At 45.6% G+C, this 17336-nt stretch overlaps 1 protein-coding gene across 1 annotated transcript in view; it reads left to right on the forward strand.

Moving 5' to 3' along the window:
- Positions 1-17326, forward strand: part of LOC308686617 (disks large homolog 4-like) — a gene marked incomplete at its 3' end in the record, with an annotated part of 28011 nt that extends 10685 nt beyond the window's left edge. The window contains exon 4 of the mRNA XM_081395058.1: positions 17165-17326. Coding sequence (XP_081251184.1) covers positions 17165-17326 — 162 coding nt within the window. The remainder of the gene's footprint in view (positions 1-17164) is intronic.
- Positions 17327-17336: the final 10 nt, after the last annotated feature.

Genomic DNA, 17336 nt, shown 5'->3' on the forward strand with positions numbered 1-17336 from the left:
AAACACATCAACAGAGATCGGCTCTCTGCAGAAAAAGCAACCAATTACAATTCCCTTGTTGTAGTACAGCCTACTGAAGTTAATGAAAAGTTTATGATAATAATAATATTAAAGTTGTACCGGCAAAAGTGCGTGTTCAGTGCTGTTCGCGAGTGTCACGACGAGTCACCACAGCAATCAACTAACCGCTTACGTTTCTGTGGTAACCTACAGCTCCTGCACTGGGATTCAAGCTGGCGAAAACCATTCTAGAACAGCAGCAACAATGTAAAAGTAGACTTTATAAACTTTAATAGAACATTTTATTGAAACGGGTGCTTTGCTGCGCATAGAGACATTTCACCCGCTGGTAACTTAGGCTACTTTCACTTTTGCCGCAGAGACCCTTTATGTCCTATAAATGTGTCGTATTTTTGATAATCCGCGCAGATTTCAGTTGACGATTCTGTTTAAAGTTATTAAAAACAAAACATGAATGAATGAGAAAGAAAAGAACAGGATGTGCTTTATATTGAAAAGAAATATTAAAAGCGCGATAAGTCGCGAAAGAGAACTGACAGGATACTGTGCGCGCGCTCCGAGCGCAACACGGACAAGCAGCCTTTGTCTTCGGTTGCGCGCCTAAACGGCCAAATAAACACAGAAATATATCAAAATGCTAAGTCGAGTATTCACGTAAACACAGCAGATAGTACTGTGTGCATTCATTCTCTCTCACACGCACACAAAATGGTATATGCTCATCACTTGGTACTCAACCTCACAGTGAAAGCCCTGCAGAATTAATTCCATATTCCAACTTATTTATTGTTTGCTGAATATTTGTTAATAATATTAATAATTAAATAATATTAATAATAATTACTACGGTTGAATTTTTTATTGAAAAAAGCACGTCTTTAATATTAACTTTAATAATATATATATATATAGGCAATTTTTTTTCCTACTGTGGCTCTTTTGGAAAAATGCATTATCCAAAAATGAAAAAATGGCTCTTTGGTCAAAAAAGGTTCCCGACCCCTGATGTAGATGGTATCTTAGATGATCATGTAGTTGGTTGTACAGTGTGTTTATGGGCCAGCGTTCCTGAGATCTGTTGTCAGTCTTGATCGTGTGGATCTGCTCCTGCAGCTTGATCTGACCAGATCTCACAGATATTGAAGCGCAGTGTGTTTGTTTGCCTCTAGTGCGAGCTTTATGTCACGGTTTATGTAAGATCTTCCACCATTCCACCAGATCTCAGCTCACCACAGGTATTCATTGGCTCTTAGCAGGCCCGGAGTGGGTAATCGGGAGTATTCCCGGTGGGCCGCTTCACTTTTGGGCCGGTCGAGGAATTTTTTTTATTATTATTTTTACATTTCAATGTCACATTAGTTACATTAGGATACACACGTTCCGCATTCTGCCACCACAGCGCGCAACTCAGCATGGGTTGTACCATGTGAGGGAGTTCTCCCCTCTCCTCCTATAGAAATGGTTGGGTCCATAGCCCGTCTTTTCAAAACGTTTTCTCAGGGAGGCTACCGCGGCTCCGCCGGCGCCTACTGATAGCTGGGCCGGCCGTAACGGTACGCGTCAGGGAGGATGGATGGGAGGAAGAGGCCAGGAGGTAAGCTATGGAAGCTTTGTTTCCGCCACAGAATAAAACATTTTAAAAGATAATTGCGACTTTTTATCTCGAGTTTACATCTCGCAATTCTGACTTTTTTTCTCAGAATTGCGAGATATAAAGTCAGAATTGCCTGAAATAAAGTCGCAATTGCGTGTTAAAAAGTCAGAATTGTGAGATATTAAGTCAGAATTGCCTGAAATAAAGTTGCAATTGCGTGTTATAAAGAATTGTGAGATATAGAGTCAGAATTGCGTGATATAAAGTCGCAATTGCTTCTTATAAAGTCAGAATTGCAAGATATAAAATCAGAACTGCCTGAAATAAAGTCGCAATTGCTCATAAAGTCAGAACTGCAAGATATAGAGTCAGAATTGTGTGATATAAAGTCATAAAACGTGTTATAAAGTCACAATTGCGAAATATAAAGTCAGAATTGTGTGATATAAAGTCGCAATTGCTTATAAAGTCAGAACTGCCAGATATAGAGTCAGAATTGTGTGATATAAAATCATAAAACGTGTTATAAAGTCAGAATTGCAAATTATAAAGTCAGAATTGTGTGAAATAAAGTCGCAATTGCTTATAAAGTCAGAACTGCAAGATATAAAGTCAGAATTGTGTGATATAAAGTAGCAATTGCGTGTTATAAAGTCAGAATTGCGAAATATAAAGTCAGAATTGCGAAATATAACGTCAGAATTGTGTGAAAAAGTTGCAATTGCTTCTTATGCTTCTTATAAAGTCTAAGTGAATTATTATTTAACCTTTACATTATTTGTTAACCCATGGTATTAATACTAACTACACAATAGTACGAGCTGAACTGTTGCTTCATTTATCCAATTTTAAAAAAGTGCTAATTTGGAATTCCACCATGGAAAAAGTGGGCCGGTCTTGGGCCTGAAACTCCCGGGCTGAAAAGTGGCCCCACTCCGGCCCTGGCTCTTAGTCTGTTAACTGTCCAGGTAGTTTTTTTGTTTTGTTGCCTTTTTAGTAATCATCCTTAATTAGGTATCAATTGAAAGCTAAAACACGCTAAATTCATCCTGTGAAAACCGTTTTAAAATTGGACCGTGAATTGCCATGGAAACAATACTTTTAAAACATTTTAGCGTCTCAAATATTTTGTGATTTCAACTTCAAATTTGGAACACAACTTGGTTAGACAGCTTTCATTCTCTAGCAGTTTTAGCCCAAATTATTTTTCATATATATATTTAACAGGTTAAAGCGATAGTTCACCCAAAACGAACCTTATGCCATCATTTACTTATTTACAAACCTGTATGACTTCTTTGTTCTGTTGAACACTAAAGAAGATATTTTGAGAATTATCTCAGTGTTTTTTTTTGCTCTCCATATAATGAAAAGCTTCCTCTGTAGGCAGCATACGGAGGCCCGTCCGAATCCAAAGAGATGTTTCATCTGATAGATGTGTTCTGTGATATCCCACTATCCTGTGCATCTGCTGCTCAGTTTGTGCATAAAAGTCTGCTTTTATTTCATCTATAGCAAGACATTAGTAATGTAGTAATGAAATGTTGGCTTAGTTTTCAGCAAAACTCTCTTTGTTTAGTTGTACATTATTAGAGCCTCAGAAGTTACTCAGAAGCCTCAGAAGGGCTTCTATGCTACCATAGTCCTACTATGATATTAGACTACATAGCCTATAATAAAAGATAATGCATTTCAAACCTGAACCAAATATATTTTCATTCCAAAAAAAAAGATTCAAGATCAACAGTCTGTCATTAGTCTTTATTCTGACACAAAAAACAACAACATTAAAATCATGAACTGAAATGTCATTGTGGAAAAAAAAAAAAGATTGTTGTAACAGTGTGTAAATCAGACCTTTCAGGCTATAGCCTAACGCTAATAAGCCTTACGCCAAAATTATTAATACAACTAAATTGTTGGTCATTAAATAAGAAAACTAAATAATTGTGTAGATGATTTGCTTTGTGTAACCCAACCTCAGACATTAGGCTGAAGTATTTGCACACAGTGCCGCGACCAATCAATCACTCCTTTGCGACTGGCTGGCAGAGACGTTTTTGATTTTTAGCGGCGTGTTGGGGTTCTGGTACACCAGCCATGTCAACGGAACGAATGAATGAAAATTAGCTTATCAATGCATTTCTAAATTCGCGCCTACAGTATCTTTGTAGAACTTCAAAAAAAGAAACAAAAAAGATGCTGCAGCCAATGAGCAGCCGGCGGGGGATTCAGGACGACTCAAGCAGAAACTGAAATCAGCTAAAACTGTAGTTCAGACTGTAAAGAGATGGACTAATGAAGCAAAGCTGGATTTACAAGCCTGCTTCGAGTGCACTTTCTGTGAGAATATGTGCATTCCTACCTGGACTCATTTAACTTACAACAATGACAAATCATAGTTCACTGCAAAACTCAGACAACTTCGTCAGGCTAGAGAAGATGCCTACAGGAATGGGGACAGAGTCTTGTTTAAGCGGGCCAAATAACACACTGACAAAGGAGATCAGAGTGGCTAAGAGGTACTATTCTGAAAAGCTGAGAAACTAGTTGTCAGCCAATGACCCTGCATCAATGTGGAAAGTCTTGAAAGACATTACTACCTAGAAGACACCATCCCCCAACACTGTGACCTGAATGAGTTTTATTGCAGGTTTGAAAAACCTTGTCTCACACACCCCACACCCGTTCTGACCTTCTCTCCATACACCCATCAACACCTCCAGATCAACCACTCTCCCCCTCCTACACTTCAGGTCTGTGAAGAAGATGTGTGTTGGGTCTTCCGGAAACAGAAGACAAGGAAAGCACCAGGCCCAGATGCCTTTTTCACCAGCCTCTCTAAAAACCTGTGCTCTCCAGCTGACCTTCATCTTCACTAACATCTTCAACAGATCACTGGAGCTGTGCAAAGTTCCTTCCTGCTTCCAACGCTTCACCATCATCCCCATCCCAAAGAAACCCACAATCACAGGACTAAATGACTTCAGACCTGTTGCTTTGACATCTGTGGTCATGAACTCATTTGAAACACTTGTGTTGGCCTACCTGAAGGACATCACTGGACCCTTGCTGGATCCTCTTCAGTTTGCCTACAGATACCCCTTTTCCACCAAAAAAGAACTGGTTTGGAACTGGTGCTGGTTCAAAGTTGGTTCAACTTGCGAACCTTCTCAGAGCCTGTTTGTTTTTCCACTGACTAGAGAGCCCAGCGAACAATGTTGTTACGTCACTGTGTACGTTGCCATACGTCTTAGCTTTCCCAGAAACGCCAACTTCAAGCATAACAAATACAATGGCCGACTACATCATCTTTCTCGGACTGCAATGTTTCTCCTGGCTTTGCGATCCTATATTGGGGTCAGAAGAAGACGTTTAGAACACATTTGTGCTGCTCGTCCGGATTACTATAGACGGAGATTACGTTTGAGAAGAAGTCCGACAATAACCCCGCCCCCAGCCCCCGACGTAAGCTTGACGTGGTAAAAGAACGGTTCTAGTCCAGCAAAGAGTTGGTGCCGCTTTGGAACCAATTTTCCTGGCCAAGAACCGGTTCTTTGGCTGTCAAAACACAAAGAACTGGTTCGCGAGTAGGCACCGGCTCCGAACCGGCACCAGCACTGCCTTGGTGGAAAAGGGGTAAGAGTGAACAGGTCTATGGATGTTGCGGTCAACATTGGACTACACTACATCTTGTAACATCTGGACAAACCAGGGACTTATTTGAGGATCCTGTTTGTGTACTTCAGCTCAGCCATCAACACCACCATCTCAAACCTCCTCCTGCCCAAACTAACCCAGCTCTCTCGTCCATCTGTCAGTGGGTCTCCAGCTTCCTCACAGACAGGCAGCAGTGAGTGAGGCTGGGAAACTCTCACCCAGCACCCGCGTGATCAGCACTGGCGGCCCCCGGGTGTGCTCTCTCTCACCACTGCTCTTTCCCTCTACACCAATGACTGCTCCTCCACAGACCCCTCTGTCAAGCTCCTGAAGTTAGCAGACAACACCATACTCATTGGCCTCATCCAGGACGGTGATGAGTCTGCTTACAGACAGGAGGTTAAAGAGCTGGCTTTCTGGTGCAGTCATAACAACCTGGAGCTTAACACGCTCAAAATACTGGAGATGATCTTGGACTTTAGGAGAAACCCCCCAGCATTATTCCCAAAGCACTGCGGCTGCAGTGATTCATTCAGGTTCCTGGGCACCCCACATTTCAGGACCTGAAGTGGAACACTCACATAGACTCCATAGTGAAAAAGGCCCAGCAGAGACTGTACTTCCTTCATCCAAATGAGGAAGTTCAACCTGCCACAGGAGCTGCTGATGCAGTTCTACTCTGCAGAGTCTCTCCTCTGCACTTCTTTAAGTGTATGGTTTGGCTCAGCTACCAAATCAGACCTCAGAAGACTACAGAGGATAGTCCGAACTGCTGAGTCATCTTCATTTAATTATATAGGGCTTTTAACAATGTAGACTGTTCCAAAGCAGCTTTACATTAATAATAGGAAATTAAAGTAAAGTGTTTTGGCTTTATAGCAGCTCTAGAATAAAGAATCACTGGTGAATCTGAGTGATTCACTGGTACACCCCTCACCACTCTCCAAGATCTGTACTCATCCAGAGTGAGTAAAAGTGCTGGCAAAAACCCCTCACACTCAGGCCACTTCCTCTTTGAGCTGTTGCCGTCTGGTCAGCACCACAGAGCACTGAGCACCAGAACGACCAGGCAGAAGAACATGCAATACAGAACACTATTTATACTCATATTTATTTAGTGTAACAGAAGTCACTGATGGCAAGTTTGCGGAACCCAACTGCAGTTTATTACAATAATCCAAAGTGAGCAAAACAAACAGAGACTTGACTTGACTTGACTTGACTTGACTAAACATGGAACTCTCCGACAATGGTTAAAACGTCAATATTAGACAAAGACGCATGTCAAACAGGAGAGCTTATACACAGACTACTAATGACTAGACAAGACACACCTGTGAACATAATCAAGACAATTACCCAATGACAACATGGGACACATGACAAGGGGAGCACATGTCTAAACCAGGAGCATGACAATGGGAAAACATCAAACAAAACTCAAAACTAGATGTGATGTGATATTTAGCACACCATACCTCTTATTCACATTCCCTTACATTTATACATAACACACCTGTACATACACATATTTTCTATTGTCTATTTTGTCTATTGTGTATTTGTTATATTTTTATGCTGCTGGTTATTGCTGCTGCTTTAGAGCAGGTACAGGACTTGCTACTGCCTATTCATAGACGACGCGCTGCTGTGAGTGACTGAGACATGCTGCTGCTGAACGATATAGCACAGTTACCCGTAGCAAATCTACACAGGTGGAGCTGGGGGAGGTGGAGGGGTTCTGAAGCGCTCATGAGTTACCCGTAGCAGATCTACACAGGTGGAGCTGGGGGAGGTGGAGGGGTTCTCAAGCGCTCATGAGTTACCCGTAGCAGATCTACACAGGTGGAGCTGGGGGAGGTGGAGGGGTTCTGAAGCGCTCATGAGTTACCTGTAGCAGATCTACACAGGTGGAGCTGGGGGAGGTGGAGGGGTTCTGAAGCGCTCATGAGTTACCCGTAGCAGATCTACACAGGTGGAGCTGGGGGAGGTGGAGGGGTTCTTAAGCGCTCATGAGTTAGCCGTAGCAGATCTACACAGGTGGAGCTGGGGGAGGTGGAGGGGCTCTGAAGCGCTCATGAGTTACCCGTAGCAGATCTACACAGGTGGAGCTGGGGGAGGTGGAGGGGTTCTGAAGCGCTCATGAGTTACCCGTAGCAGATCTACACAGGTGGAGCTGGGGGAGGTGGAGGGGTTCTGAAGCGCTCATGAGTTACCCGTAGCAGATCTACACAAATGGAGCTGGGGGAGGTGGAGGGGTTCTGAAGCGCTCATGAGTTACCCGTAGCAGATCTACACAGGTGGAGCTGGGGGAGGTGGAGGGGTTCTGAAGCGCTCATGAGTTACCCGTAGCAGATCTACACAGGTGGAGCTGGGGGAGGTGGAGGGGTTCTGAAGCGCTCATGAGTTACCCGTAGCAGATCTACACAGGTGGAGCTGGGGGAGGTGGAGGGGTTCTGAAGCGCTCATGAGTTACCCGTAGCAGATCTACACAGGTGGAGCTGGGGGAGGTGGAGGGGTTCTGAAGCGCTCATGAGTTACCCGTAGCAGATCTACACAGGTGGAGCTGGGGGAGGTGGAGGGGCTCTGAAGCTCTCATGAGTTACCCGTAGCAGATCTACACAGGTGGAGCTGGGGGAGGTGGAGGGGTTCTGAAGCGCTCATGAGTTACCTGTAGCAGATCTACACAGGTGGAGCTGGGGGAGGTGGAGGGGTTCTGAAGCGCTCATGAGTTACCCGTAGCAGATCTACACAGGTGGAGCTGGAGGAGGTGGAGGGGCTCTGAAGCTCTCATGAGTTACCCGTAGCAGATCTACACAGGTGGAGCTGGGGGAGGTGGAGGGGCTCTGAAGCTCTCATGAGTTACCCGTAGCAGATCTACACAGGTGGAGCTGGGGGAGGTGGAGGGGTTCTGAAGCGCTCATGAGTTACCCGTAGCAGATCTACACAGGTGGAGCTGGGGGAGGTGGAGGGGTTCTGAAGCGCTCATGAGTTACCCGTAGCAGATCTACACAGGTGGAGCTGGGGGAGGTGGAGGGGTTCTGAAGCGCTCATGAGTTACCCGTAGCAGATCTACACAGATGGAGCTGGGGGAGGTGGAGGGGTTCTGAAGCGCTCATGAGTTACCCGTAGCAGATCTACACAGGTGGAGCTGGGGGAGGTGGAGGGGTTCTGAAGCGCTTATGAGTTACCCGTAGCAGATCTACACAGGTGGAGCTGGGGGAGGTGGAGGGGTTCTGAAGCGCTCATGAGTTACCCGTAGCAGATCTACACAGGTGGAGCTGGGGGAGGTGGAGGGGTTCTGAAGCGCTCATGAGTTACCCGTAGCAGATCTACACAGGTGGAGCTGGGGGAGGTGGAGGGGTTCTGAAGCGCTCATGAGTTACCCGTAGCAGATCTACACAGGTGGAGCTGGGGGAGGTGGAGGGGCTCTGAAGCTCTCATGAGTTACCCGTAGCAGATCTACACAGGTGGAGCTGGGGGAGGTGGAGGGGCTCTGAAGCTCTCATGAGTTACCCGTAGCAGATCTACACAGGTGGAGCTGGGGGAGGTGGAGGGGCTCTGAAGCTCTCATGAGTTACCCGTAGCAGATCTACACAGGTGGAGCTGGGGGAGGTGGAGGGGTTCTGAAGCGCTCATGAGTTACCCGTAGCAGATCTACACAGGTGGAGCTGGGGGAGGTGGAGGGGCTCTGAAGCTCTCATGAGTTACCCGTAGCAGATCTACACAGGTGGAGCTGGGGGAGGTGGAGGGGCTCTGAAGCTCTCATGAGTTACCCGTAGCAGATCTACACAGGTGGAGCTGGGGGAGGTGGAGGGGTTCTGAAGCGCTCATGAGTTACCCGTAGCAGATCTACACAGGTGGAGCTGGGGGAGGTGGAGGGGTTCTGAAGCGCTCATGAGTTACCCGTAGCAGATCTACACAGGTGGAGCTGGGGGAGGTGGAGGGGCTCTGAAGCTCTCATGAGTTACCCGTAGCAGATCTACACAGATGGAGCTGGGGGAGGTGGAGGGGTTCTGAAGCGCTCATGAGTTACCCGTAGCAGATCTACACAGATGGAGCTGGGGGAGGTGGAGGGGTTCTGAAGCGCTCATGAGTTACCCGTAGCAGATCTACACAGGTGGAGCTGGGGGAGGTGGAGGGGTTCTGAAGCGCTCATGAGTTACCCGTAGCAGATCTACACAGGTGGAGCTGGGGGAGGTGGAGGGGCTCTGAAGCTCTCATGAGTTACCCGTAGCAGATCTACACAGGTGGAGCTGGGGGAGGTGGAGGGGCTCTGAAGCTCTCATGAGTTACCCGTAGCAGATCTACACAGGTGGAGCTGGGGGAGGTGGAGGGGTTCTGAAGCGCTCATGAGTTACCCGTAGCAGATCTACACAGGTGGAGCTGGGGGAGGTGGAGGGGTTCTGAAGCGCTCATGAGTTACCCGTGGCAGATCTACACAGGTGGAGCTGGGGGAGGTGGAGGGGCTCTGAAGCTCTCATGAGTTACCCGTAGCAGATCTACACAGATGGAGCTGGGGGAGGTGGAGGGGTTCTGAAGCGCTCATGAGTTACCCGTAGCAGATCTACACAGGTGGAGCTGGGGGAGGTGGAGGGGCTCTGAAGCTCTCATGAGTTACCCGTAGCAGATCTACACAGATGGAGCTGGGGGAGGTGGAGGGGTTCTGAAGCGCTCATGAGTTACCCGTAGCAGATCTACACAGATGGAGCTGGGGGAGGTGGAGGGGCTCTGAAGCTCTCATGAGTTACCCGTAGCAGATCTACACAGGTGGAGCTGGGGGAGGTGGAGGGGCTCTGAAGCTCTCATGAGTTACCCGTAGCAGATCTACACAGATGGAGCTGGGGGAGGTGGAGGGGTTCTGAAGCGCTCATGAGTTACCCGTAGCAGATCTACACAGGTGGAGCTGGGGGAGGTGGAGGGGCTCTGAAGCGCTCATGAGTTACCCGTAGCAGATCTACACAGATGGAGCTGGGGGAGGTGGAGGGGTTCTGAAGCGCTCATGAGTTACCCGTAGCAGATCTACACAGGTGGAGCTGGGGGAGGTGGAGGGGCTCTGAAGCTCTCATGAGTTACCCGTAGCAGATCTACACAGATGGAGCTGGGGGAGGTGGAGGGGTTCTGAAGCGCTCATGAGTTACCCGTAGCAGATCTACACAGAAGGAGCTGGGGGAGGTGAAGGGGCTCTGAAGCGCTCATGAGTTACCCGTAGCAGATCTACACAGGTGGAGCTGGGGGAGGTGGAGGGGTTCTGAAGCGCTCATGAGTTACCCGTAGCAGATCTACACAGATGGAGCTGGGGGAGGTGAAGGGGCTCTGAAGCGCTCATGAGTTACCCGTAGCAGATCTACACAGGTGGAGCTGGGGGAGGTGGAGGGGTTCTGAAGCGCTCATGAGTTACCCGTAGCAGATCTACACAGATGGAGCTGGGGGAGGTGGAGGGGTTCTGAAGCGCTCATGAGTTACCCGTAGCAGATCTACACAGATGGAGCTGGGGGAGGTGAAGGGGCTCTGAAGCGCTCATGAGTTACCCGTAGCAGATCTACACAGGTGGAGCTGGGGGAGGTGGAGGGGCTCTGAAGCGCTCATGAGTTACCCGTAGCAGATCTACACAGGTGGAGCTGGGGGAGGTGGAGGGGTTCTGAAGCGCTCATGAGTTACCCGTAGCAGATCTACACAGGTGGAGCTGGGGGAGGTGGAGGGGCTCTGAAGCTCTCATGAGTTACCCGTAGCAGATCTACACAGGTGGAGCTGGGGGAGGTGGAGGGGCTCTGAAGCTCTCATGAGTTACCCGTAGCAGATCTACACAGATGGAGCTGGGGGAGGTGGAGGGGTTCTGAAGCTCTCATGAGTTACCCGTAGCAGATCTACACAGGTGGAGCTGGGGGAGGTGGAGGGGCTCTGAAGCGCTCATGAGTTACCCGTAGCAGATCTACACAGGTGGAGCTGGGGGAGGTGGAGGGGCTCTGAAGCTCTCATGAGTTACCCGTAGCAGATCTACACAGGTGGAGCTGGGGGAGGTGGAGGGGCTCTGAAGCTCTCATGAGTTACCCGTAGCAGATCTACACAGATGGAGCTGGGGGAGGTGGAGGGGTTCTGAAGCGCTCATGAGTTACCCGTAGCAGATCTACACAGATGGAGCTGGGGGAGGTGGAGGGGTTCTGAAGCGCTCATGAGTTACCCGTAGCAGATCTACACAGGTGGAGCTGGGGGAGGTGGAGGGGCTCTGAAGCGCTCATGAGTTACCCGTAGCAGATCTACACAGGTGGAGCTGGGGGAGGTGGAGGGGTTCTGAAGCTCTCATGAGTTACCCGTAGCAGATCTACACAGATGGAGCTGGGGGAGGTGGAGGGGTTCTGAAGCGCTCATGAGTTACCCGTAGCAGATCTACACAGGTGGAGCTGGGGGAGGTGGAGGGGTTCTGAAGCTCTCATGAGTTACCCGTAGCAGATCTACACAGGTGGAGCTGGGGGAGGTGAAGGGGTTCTGAAGCGCTCATGAGTTACCCGTAGCAGATCTACACAGGTGGAGCTGGGGGAGGTGGAGGGGTTCTGAAGCTCTCATGAGTTACCCGTAGCAGATCTACACAGGTGGAGCTGGGGGAGGTGGAGGGGCTCTGAAGCTCTCATGAGTTACCCGTAGCAGATCTACACAGGTGGAGCTGGGGGAGGTGGAGGGGTTCTGAAGCGCTCATGAGTTACCCGTAGCAGATCTACACAGGTGGAGCTGGGGGAGGTGGAGGGGCTCTGAAGCGCTCATGAGTTACCCGTAGCAGATCTACACAGGTGGAGCTGGGGGAGGTGGAGGGGTTCTGAAGCGCTCATGAGTTACCCGTAGCAGATCTACACAGGTGGAGCTGGGGGAGGTGGAGGGGCTCTGAAGCGCTCATGAGTTACCCGTAGCAGATCTACACAGGTGGAGCTGGGGGAGGTGGAGGGGCTCTGAAGCTCTCATGAGTTACCCGTAGCAGATCTACACAGATGGAGCTGGGGGAGGTGGAGGTAAAGAGACTCAGAAGAGTCTGTGTGTGAATGTACATTTTTTTAGGATCAAGATCAGCTAATCAGTTGTGTCGTTTTAAAGGTGAATAGGGTATATGTCGAACGCCGCATTACGAAACCGGAAAACAGAACGCATCGCTTCCGGTTCAGGTCTTTTGTATGTGCTTCATGCATTTTTTTACTGTTTTACTCAAGATAACTTAAAAGGAGCGAGCAAAGATGATCATAACCAATGTCCCTCGCATGTGAAGATCGATATTTAAAAGTAAAAAAAAATAAAAAATCTTCACACTAACGTTTAGATATTTAAATAGAATAAAAAGCTAATAACAAAGTGAGATAGGTAGGTTAGCTGATTACCTTAAAATTCCATAGATATCGGCATCAGTTCATACGGCTGTTAACACTTTCTATGACAAGCGGATGCGATGAGACCAGGTTTCCGGTTTCGTCATGCGACGTTCGACATATACCCTATTGGGTATTTCTGCACCATTAGTGTCAAGTTGAACTGCAATAATGCTGATTGAAACATGTTTCCTGATCACTCAATTCACACACTTCATTGGTCAGTAAACAAATAGCCCCGCCCCCAAACCCACATGATTGGCTGTGTCAGAAGTTAACATGCCGCTCAATCAAATCTTCTGAAAGCTTCAGTGTTTCACTCTTCAGGAATCAAATTAATACAACACTAACTAGGTGGTTTAGTGCTGCAGAGTTCAGCTTAAATCCTGCAGTTACACACACACACACACACACACACACACACACACACACACTCACACATTCATGAATCTGAAGATCGTCATTTGTTTCTCTTTCATCTTTATTTCTGTGTTCCTGGTGATGTCAGTTGCTATGCAACCATGCTATCAGAGCCAGTTTCCATGGCGACCGAACAAGCATCGTGCATTGAATGAGAGAGAGAGCGAGCGTGGGAAACACACACACACACACACACACACACACACACACACACACACTTGAGTGAGTTTATGACGGTTATGAACTTTAGATTCATATTCAGGTGATTCTGGTGTGTTTCTGCTCTCAGGAATAATATTATTAGTGGAACAGATTAACAGTTTGATGTTGTGTGTGTGTGTGTGTGTGTGTGTGTGTGTGTGTGTGTGTGTGTTGCATCTCATGAACGCTTGTATGTACACAGAATGCATGAAAGCAGCGTGTTGAGGGTCTGATTGGAGTGTCGTCCCTCTTTGATGACATCATCTTCATCAGCTCTGCAGTGGGCTCTGAGTGGAATACTGAGCAGCTCTGTGTCGCCCCCGTCTGGCCGGTCACAAAAGTGTGTGTCTGAGAGAGTGAGTGAGTGAATGTGTGTGTGAGTATGTGTGTGTGTGCGTGTGTGTGCGTGTGTGTGTGTGTGTGTGTGTGAGAGAGTGTGTTTCATATTTGAAAAGCAAAATTAGTGTTTTATAAAATGCAGGAAGCCATTGTTTTGTGACAGGAAGTCCATCTAACAGGAAGTGATGTCAGAGAAGGACCCTGTCCTTCATTTGATGTGTTTTTGACAGATTAGTGCAAATGTTTTCAGGTCATTCAGACGGGTAATATTATTATAATTCTATTATATCTACTATATTATTTTTATATTTTATTATATTTTTATTTTGACTATTTTTTGTGTATATTTTATTTATTATATTTATGTATTCAAGCTATTACATTTTCTTAATTGTTACTGTTTAGAATCGTTACCTTCAAACTTTCTTTTTTTTTCATTGAAAGTATTTTTTACATGAAAAACATGTTAAACCAACATGAATATAAATATAACATTAAAATTAGATTGCATATCAAATATTAGGTAAGGGCTTTATATTGTTATTGATGAGCTGAGCTCAGTACACTCGTGCCTTTATGATTTAGATTATTAAATGATCAGATGTATTGTGTTTAACTTATATTTGTCAGTATTTGGGGTGTTGATGCAGGAGTGTGTGAAGATGCTTTTACTCCACGATTATGTAAATGTAAAGTAATTCACACACACAGTTTATTTTTGTCTACTAGAGTAACAGAAGCCTTCAGATCAAACTGATTCTAAGATCACAGAAAGCACAAGATCACGATATGTGACCATGGATTTGAAAGGTGACTCTTGACCGCGTTTATTTATTGAGTGTCTGTCGTTTATGTCCGTTTCAATCAGAAACACACTAAAGGCCTGTTCACACTAAGAATGATAACAACAATGATAACTATAATAACTACGGTATAATGATAACTATAATGATAACTATAACAATAATTTATAATGATAATTATAATAACTAGGGATGCACCGATACCACTTTTTCCAGAATGAGTCCGATACCGATACCGTATAACCGATACCTGTATTTTCACTGCATTTATAATTTTTAAATCTATTGGCAGAGAAACCAAAAGAATATAAATCATATTAGTTGGCTTAATTTGTTCATCAAATAAATATTTCCTTCAGTTATTTACATGCTTAATTAAGCCTGCTAAAATGCATTGAATGAGCTTCTGTTACTTTCACTCTTCATTCTATTGCTCTATCATATTTCATCTTTCATTTAACAGTACAGCACATGTTTAGAGCCGCTCCAGCAGGGCTCAGCGATGAGGATCGGGTCAGCTGTTCAGATGTTTAGACACCAGTGAAATATCAATTCTTTATTCCAATTTTGAAACTACAACAAAAACTTCAATAATTAATCAAATGTAAAAACAAAAAACAAACAAAACAAAAAAACACTGCAGATTCATTACTGAATAAATTAAATATAGATGGATCTTTTTGTAAATTTACAAGAGGTAGCCTATTTGGTCAAGAGCAGTGAGTGATTTATTTGTGATTTGTTTGATTAACATTAAAACACAGCAGCAGGTTTATTAGACTGCTGCCCCTTTAAAGGAACACTCCGACTTTTTGGGACTTTAGCTTATTCACAGTATCCCCCAGAGTTAGATAAGTCCATACATACCTTTTTCATTTCTGTGCGTTCTGTAAGTGTTATTTGACGCACCCACCGCTAGCCTAGCTTAGCACAAAGACTGGGTGTAAATGGATAAGGTAGCATACTAATCCCAATAAGTGACAAAATAATGCAAACATTTTACTATTTACATGTTGTGATCTGTATAGTCACAGCGTGTACAAATAACAAGGCTATATGAGACAGAGACCATTTTTAATCGTATAAATACTGGGAACTATATTCTCACTAGGCGTAGGAGCACAGCTACTTGGGCGGAGTGATTAGCGCAGCACACGAGACGCCCTGTGGTGAGGAGCAGAGAGTTCGCTCAGAGTTGGAGTAATAGAGTCAGCAATTACTAGATAGTAAATTTATAGTTTACAATCATGGGTGTTCGCTGTATCTTGTCTTACAGCTTCCAAAGTTTGTAACTCCTTGTCTGTGTATTCTGACTCAAAACTATATGGTTCTGGATCTTGGTTTGATACACAGTAAAATTCCTCTGACAATTCCTCAAAGTCAGCCATGATCACGAGTCACGTTCGCTACTAGCTAGTTAGTCAGGTTTGTTTTGTTTACGGAACCATCAACAGGGCGTCCCGTGTGCTGCGCTAATCACTCCGCCCAAGTAGCCACTCCGCCCAAGTAGCTGTGCTCCTACGCCTAGTGAGAATATAGTTCCCAGTATTTATACGATTAAAAATGGTCTCTGTCTCATATAGCCTTGTTATTTGTACACGCTGTGACTATACAGATCACAACATGTAAATAGGAAAATGTTTGCATTATTTTGTCACTTATTGGGATTAGTATGCTACCTTATCCATTTACATCCAGTCTTTGTGCTAAGCTAGGCTAGCAGTGGGTGCGTCAAATAACACTTACAGAATGCACAGAAATGAAAAAGGTATGTATGGACTTATCTAACTCTGGGGGATACTGTGAATAAGCTAAAGTCCCAAAAAGTCGGAGTGTTCCTTTAAGACCGAACGCACCGACCCTCATTTAAATATACTGTCTATGTTCACTTGAATTCGTCAGTACAAGCAAGAAGGACATTTCAATTCAGTATTCGCGCACTGGTTTTCGGGGTGCGCGCTTTGAATTTTTCCGTTCATGGAACTTCTTGAATTTCACACGTCCTGTAATAATGTAGGGAATCACTCGTTATACATAAATTTGTTAACAGTTCATGTTTTACTTACATATACGATGTAGTTTTAATCCAAATAACACATAGTAACAATCGGCAATCAAGAGCATTCAACTCTCTCTCTCTCTCTCTCTCTCTCTCTCTCTCTCTCTCTCTCTCTCTCTCTCTCTCTCTCTCTCTCTCTCTCTCTCTCTCTCTCTCTCTCTCTCTCTCTCTCTCTCTCTCTCTCTCTCTCTCTCTCTCTCGTAAATAATAAGCTACATCATGGTTTTACTTTCTTTGCCATTGACATCGACTGAACTACAAACTTTCCACTGACGTCTGTTTAAAGGGATGTGGTCGACCAGCTCGCGCGTCTGTGCCGCTGCGCGTTCAATCCACTGCGCGCTTTTCTCATATCAGCTTGCGCACCACAGCTGTGTTACTATATTTTGTTTAATATTCCACTAATAAGATACATTTACTACATAGGCAGCTTTTTTTTAATCCCCATCTGTTGTCCGTGTTTCTTTGTCTGGACACAAGTGTACAAACGTTTTTTTTTTTTAAATGCTCCAGCTCTTTATAGCAGGATGGATTCTGATCGGCTGTCAATGTTTTTATCGTTCATCAGCTGGAAAAATTGTTCTGAAATGATTCCAAAGATATCGTTCCTTTGAGTCGTTATAGTTGCGGTGTGGACTTCACTATTCTTTTACATTTAGAAAGATTTTTCAAACTATCGCTATCTTTCTCGGCGTGAACCGGCCTTGTGTCTCTGCAGAAGTACCGTTACCATGACGAGGAGACTCCGCCCCTGCAGCACAGCCCCGCCCACCTGACTGCAGACAAGTCTGCAGAGATGCTCCACCTCAGTGACGCTGGCCACGCCCACATCGACGGTATCCACGGTTACACGCCCCAGATGCACATGTCCCCTGCCAAGGTAAGAGTCC

Source organism: Scardinius erythrophthalmus (assembly GCF_964197995.2).
Source record: "Scardinius erythrophthalmus genome assembly, contig: HAP1_SCAFFOLD_527, whole genome shotgun sequence".
NCBI lineage: Eukaryota > Metazoa > Chordata > Actinopteri > Cypriniformes > Leuciscidae > Scardinius > Scardinius erythrophthalmus.